General features: G+C 39.8%; 1 protein-coding gene across 1 annotated transcript in view; it reads right to left on the bottom strand.

The window, feature by feature from the left end:
- Positions 1–4366, bottom strand: part of erp44 (endoplasmic reticulum protein 44) — a 16294-nt gene extending 11928 nt beyond the window's left edge. The window contains 1 exon segment of the mRNA XM_024141725.2: positions 4216–4366. Within this exon segment, the coding sequence (XP_023997493.1) occupies positions 4216–4272 (57 nt within the window). The 5' untranslated portion in view covers positions 4273–4366.
- Positions 4367–4993: the final 627 nt, after the last annotated feature.

Genomic DNA, 4993 nt, shown 5'->3' with positions numbered 1-4993 from the left:
ATCAAACGTAATTCTCTGTATCTCAGCAAGCATTTCCGAGTCTTATGACAGCGCAATCCAATTCTCTGCTACCACCATAACTTCACACAAAAACAGCAACAAGAGCCAGTCACTAGACTGATAGTTGAGCTTAGGACAGAAGACAGGGCTGTGGCTAGGATATAGACCGGGGCTAAGTTAAGCATGGCCTGGACTTTCCCATGTATTAATACTAAGGGAACCCCTCTAAACCAGTGTCTCAGTAGCATCCTGTCAATGAGGACATTCAGATAACTAAGCTTTATCTAACATCAGTCGTTTGACTCATCCAAATCAGCAGGGTGTGTGTGGTGGAAGACACACCCTCTTAAGTAGCTTTCAAAGGTGTGTATTCTAAGACGAGAGACACAGTCACAGTGCCCTCCGTAGTTATTGGGACAGTGAAGCATGTTTTTTTCTTATGGCTGTGAACTCCAACAGTTTGAAATCAAACAATGACTATGGGGTTAAAGTGCAGATCGAGAGCTTTAATTTGAGGGTGTTTTCATCCATTTTGGGTGAACCGTTTAGAAGTTACAGCAGTTTTTGTATATAGTCGCCCCATTTTAGGGGACCAAAAGTATTGGAACAAATTCACTTATATGTGTATTAAAGTATTACAAAGTTAAGTATTTGGTCCCATATTCATAGCACGCAATGACTACATCAAGCTTGTGACTCTACACATTTGTTGGATGCATTTGCTGTTTGTTTTGGTTGATTTTCAGATTATTTTGTGCTCAATAGAAATGAATSGTAAATAATGTAGTGTGTAATTTTGGAGTTGCTTTAATTGAAAATAAGAATATAATATGTTTCTAAACACTTCTACATTAATGTGGATGCTACCATGATTACGGATAATCCTGAATGAATCGTGAATAATGATGAGTGAGAAAGTTAGATGGACAAATATCACACCCCCCCCAAAATGCTAAAGTCACCCAAGTCATAGACTGTTCTCTCTGCTACCGCACGGCAAGCGGTACCAGAGTGCCAAGTCCAGGACCAAAAGCMTCCTTAACAGCTTCTACCCCCAAGCCATAAGACTCCTGAACAATTAATAAAATGGCCACCCGRACTATTTACATTGACACCCCCGCCCTTTGTTTTTTCACTGCTGCTACTCTCTATTATCTTTGCATAGTCACTTTACAAATTACCTTGACTAACCTGTACCCCGCACATTGACTCGGTACCCCCTGTATATAGCCTTGTTATTGTTATGTAAATATCTTGTGTAACTTTTTTTTACTTTCGTTTATTGAGTAAATATTTYCTTAACTCTATTTCTTGAACTGCATTGTGTGGTTAAGTGCTTGTAAGTAAGCAATTCACGGTAAGGTCTACACCGGTTGTATTCGGCACATGTCCCTACGTTCAGTAATGGTCAGTCATTTCTGTAAGTAGTTGTGGTCAGTACTTGTGTGGTTTTTATCAATAGTTTGGGTAAGTAGTAGGGAGGTTCATTAGTTGTGGTGATTCTTTTTTTGGTCGTGGTCAGTAGTTAGTCAGCAGTTGTGGTCAATAGTGATCAGTAGTTTTGGTCAGTCGTTTTGATAAGTAGATGTGTGGTTCAGTAGTTTTGGCCAGTCGTTTTGATAAGTAGATGTGTGGTTCAGAAGTTTTGGTCAGTCGTTTTGATGTAAGTAGATGTGTGGTTCAGTAGTTTTGGTCACTCGTTTTGATAAGTAGATGTGTGGTTCAGTAGTTTTGTGGTTGTGGTCAGTACTTGTGGATAGTAGTTTTGGTCAGTAGTTTTGTGGTTGTGGTCAGTTTAGTTGGTGCTGTTAGTAGTTGTGGTCAGTAGTTGTGGTCAATGGTTTTGGTCAGTAGTTGTGATCTGTAGTTGTGTCGTCAGTAGTTGCGGTCAGCAGTTATTTGGTTGTGATCAGTAGTTTTGGTCAGTATCTTTTGTGGTATCAGTTTTGGTCAGAAGTGTTAAGTAGTTTTGTGGTCAGTAGTTGTGTTGTTGTGGTCAGTAAACGTGTGTGTGGTTGTAATCAGTAGTTGTGGTCAGTAGTTGTGTGGTCCATAGTTTTGTGGTCAGTAATGGTGTGGTTGTGGTCAGTAATGGTGTGGTTGTGGTCAGTAGTTGTGTTGTTGTGGTGATACTTTGTGGGGTTCAGTAGTTGTAGTCGGTAGTTTTGGTCAGTAGTTGTTATCAGTAGTTGTATGATTGTGGCCTGTAGTTGTGGTCAGTTGTTTTGTTGTTGTGGTCAGTAGGTGTAGTCAGTAGTAGTGATCAGTAGTTGTGTGGTTAAGTGCTTRTAAGTAAGAATTTCACAGTAAGGTCTACACCGGTTGTATTCGGCGCATGTCACTACGTTATATCAGCATCGAACATGTCACCCTCCCTAGGAGAGGGGGTGACCTCGACAATTTATTGTTAAAACGAGAGGCTGCCTGGATCTTTAATTTAAAGACCCTTGCTCCTCTCGGTTTCAACGTAGACTTTGATCTGAAAGCCCGTTCTTGTGATTTTGCTATTGTAAATGTTTTGTAGGCCTAGGTAGGCAAATTGTATCTATGATGGAATGCTATCCATTCATGTTTTTGGTATGTTATTTTTATATATGAGAATGAACCAATGATATCAGGCCACACCATGATTACAAACACCTGTTGTGTGTTCCTTTGACACTATATAAACTAGTCACCCCGCAGTGTTTGTGATTATACCCTGCTGAAGACATTTTGTCTGTCAAAACGTTGAATATTAGGTTATTAAATTATTGCATCTGAGCTCCTAGAGTGTGCGCTCTACTTACATTTTTTAAGTATTCGCCGCATGTGACAAATAACATTTGGGGGGACCATGTACAGAAAGTGCTGTAATTTTCTCAACGTTCACCCAATATGGATGAAAATACCCTCAAATGAAATAAACCTCAAATCCAAACTTTTGGAGTGTAAAGCCAAAAGAAGAAGAAATGTTTCACTGTCCCAATAATTACAGAGGGCACTGTATATGTATGTACAGTATGCGTTTAGGTGACAGTCAGTGTTAACAGGAGAAGCTGTCTTTACTGTGGTTTGTAATATGCACTGTAATATAGCACTTAAGCGAGAAGGCTGAGTGGTGGCGGAGATGGGTTGTATGTACAAAATGTACACACACTATTTCTGGGGTCAACTAATACAGGACTAGTGGTATTATGTATAGTGAGGTCATCTCACAGCAGCTGGCTGTGACACTCGTCTGTATGTCTGCTGGGCGACAACAGCTTCAGTTTAACAAGAGATATTTCAGTAATTAAATGTTTCCACTGTCTCTGGTTTAACTATGTGACGTGACGAGACAGGCCTATTCCCTAAAAAAAATATATGAATACAGACATATTTGTAGATACTTTCTAGACATCTTCCAGTTTCTAGATTAGAAGCCATTATAAAAGCTATGAATCGTGTGATTAACAAGTATATGACAGTTTAAATCCCTGACTGACTGTAAAGAAAGTTTACACTGTAATAGGCCGATATCCTGAGCAGCAGAATAGAGCTTTGATCAGTTCCGGGTTGTCAGCCAATAGGAATGAGCCACAACAGAGGAATTCACCAACCGGCTCCATCATTCCGCAACACGATTATGGCTAAATTCACTAACTTGTGGTACCGTCCCAGACCTGGCTAGCTAGCTACATATGTTAGCAAGCAAGACAACTACAACATTAGCTGTTGGCTAGCTAGCTAGGTAAGTTAAACAAACAGCAAATATAGCCAAGTCTGATAGCTAACGTTAGCTCACACAATCAATGATACGTGGATTTAAGATTCACCATGCATCTAGAATAAGATACTGATTTGGACTTGCACAGTCGTTAGCTAGCTAGTTAACATAACAGGGCAGAGTAAGGCGAGTGATCACAGAAAAGGAGGGTCATGACTCATGTCTCTACATGCTAACTAACAGTTAGCTAACGTTACCAAGCTTAGCTAGCCAGCTAGCTGATCTCAATTAACCTGGTTTGCCGACTAGCTATTTTAGCCAGCTAACGTTAGCTAGGTACAGTAATGTAAAGACTATATTCATGTTCAATACATCTTTAATTTGTGATTGACAAAAGTAGCTATCACTTTGAAAAAACGAATGCCCATAATTCTAATGTTAGCTAACTGTTTGTGAAACCGGACCGACCGCACTTCAAATACGAGGACGTGTAAGTTAGCTGTCGAAGCCCAATTGAAGTTCCTTACCAGCAGTATCGTGAAGAAGCCGACCTCGAGAGAGGATACTATTGGTGGTAGTTTCATTGTAGAGTTGGTTGAGGTTATGGTTTGTTCGGTCTTCCCTGTCTCTAGACACAACTCTGCTGCTGAGGCAGGAAACGGATGGGTGACCACGGTAACGTGAGCGATCTTTCCGTGTTTAACGTTGTGGTTTATGGGAGTAGTAGTTTTGTAATTTTCTTTAGCAATGATTCCCAATTAGGCTTAAACTACAAGTATGGCCTATTTTGGAGTTAGAAGAATTGGAAGTTGGGAGTTGTATTTTTCTAAATATTTTGCGACCCAGATGTTTGTGGTCTGACGGAACACTTTCTGGGACAAAACTCTAGCGTTAGAGAGTGAGAGAGTCAGGAAGATACTGATCAGAGGAACAAATAACTATTAAAAAATATACATTCATTTTCCTAATGTTGACAGTTGCTAAATGCATATTTTTCTCAATTATTCGTGATTTCTAACAGAGTAAGTAAGGTAAGTTGCATCATCGTTAACGTTAGTTATGCAGGCTACCCTGCTAGCTAACTATCAAATCAATGCCCACCGATAGTCATTTCTTATTGACCTGTTAGTGACATGCTGATTTTGCCCTGTGCATGTGACTAATAAACTCATCTAATCTAAATCTAATATTTTCGCCTSCTTAAAGCCATGGCAGGTACACAGATTCAGACAGGATATCAACTGTATTGTAGTCTGTTATTGACTCTCCAGCTGTTTCAGTTGTTTTGTGTATTTTTACCAAATC

This window comes from Salvelinus sp. IW2-2015, unplaced genomic scaffold (assembly GCF_002910315.2).
Source record: "Salvelinus sp. IW2-2015 unplaced genomic scaffold, ASM291031v2 Un_scaffold2686, whole genome shotgun sequence".
In the NCBI taxonomy this organism is placed as follows: Eukaryota; Metazoa; Chordata; class Actinopteri; order Salmoniformes; family Salmonidae; genus Salvelinus; species Salvelinus sp. IW2-2015.
Note: the sequence above shows the minus strand (reverse complement) of the source record. Positions and strands in the feature narration are given on the sequence as shown.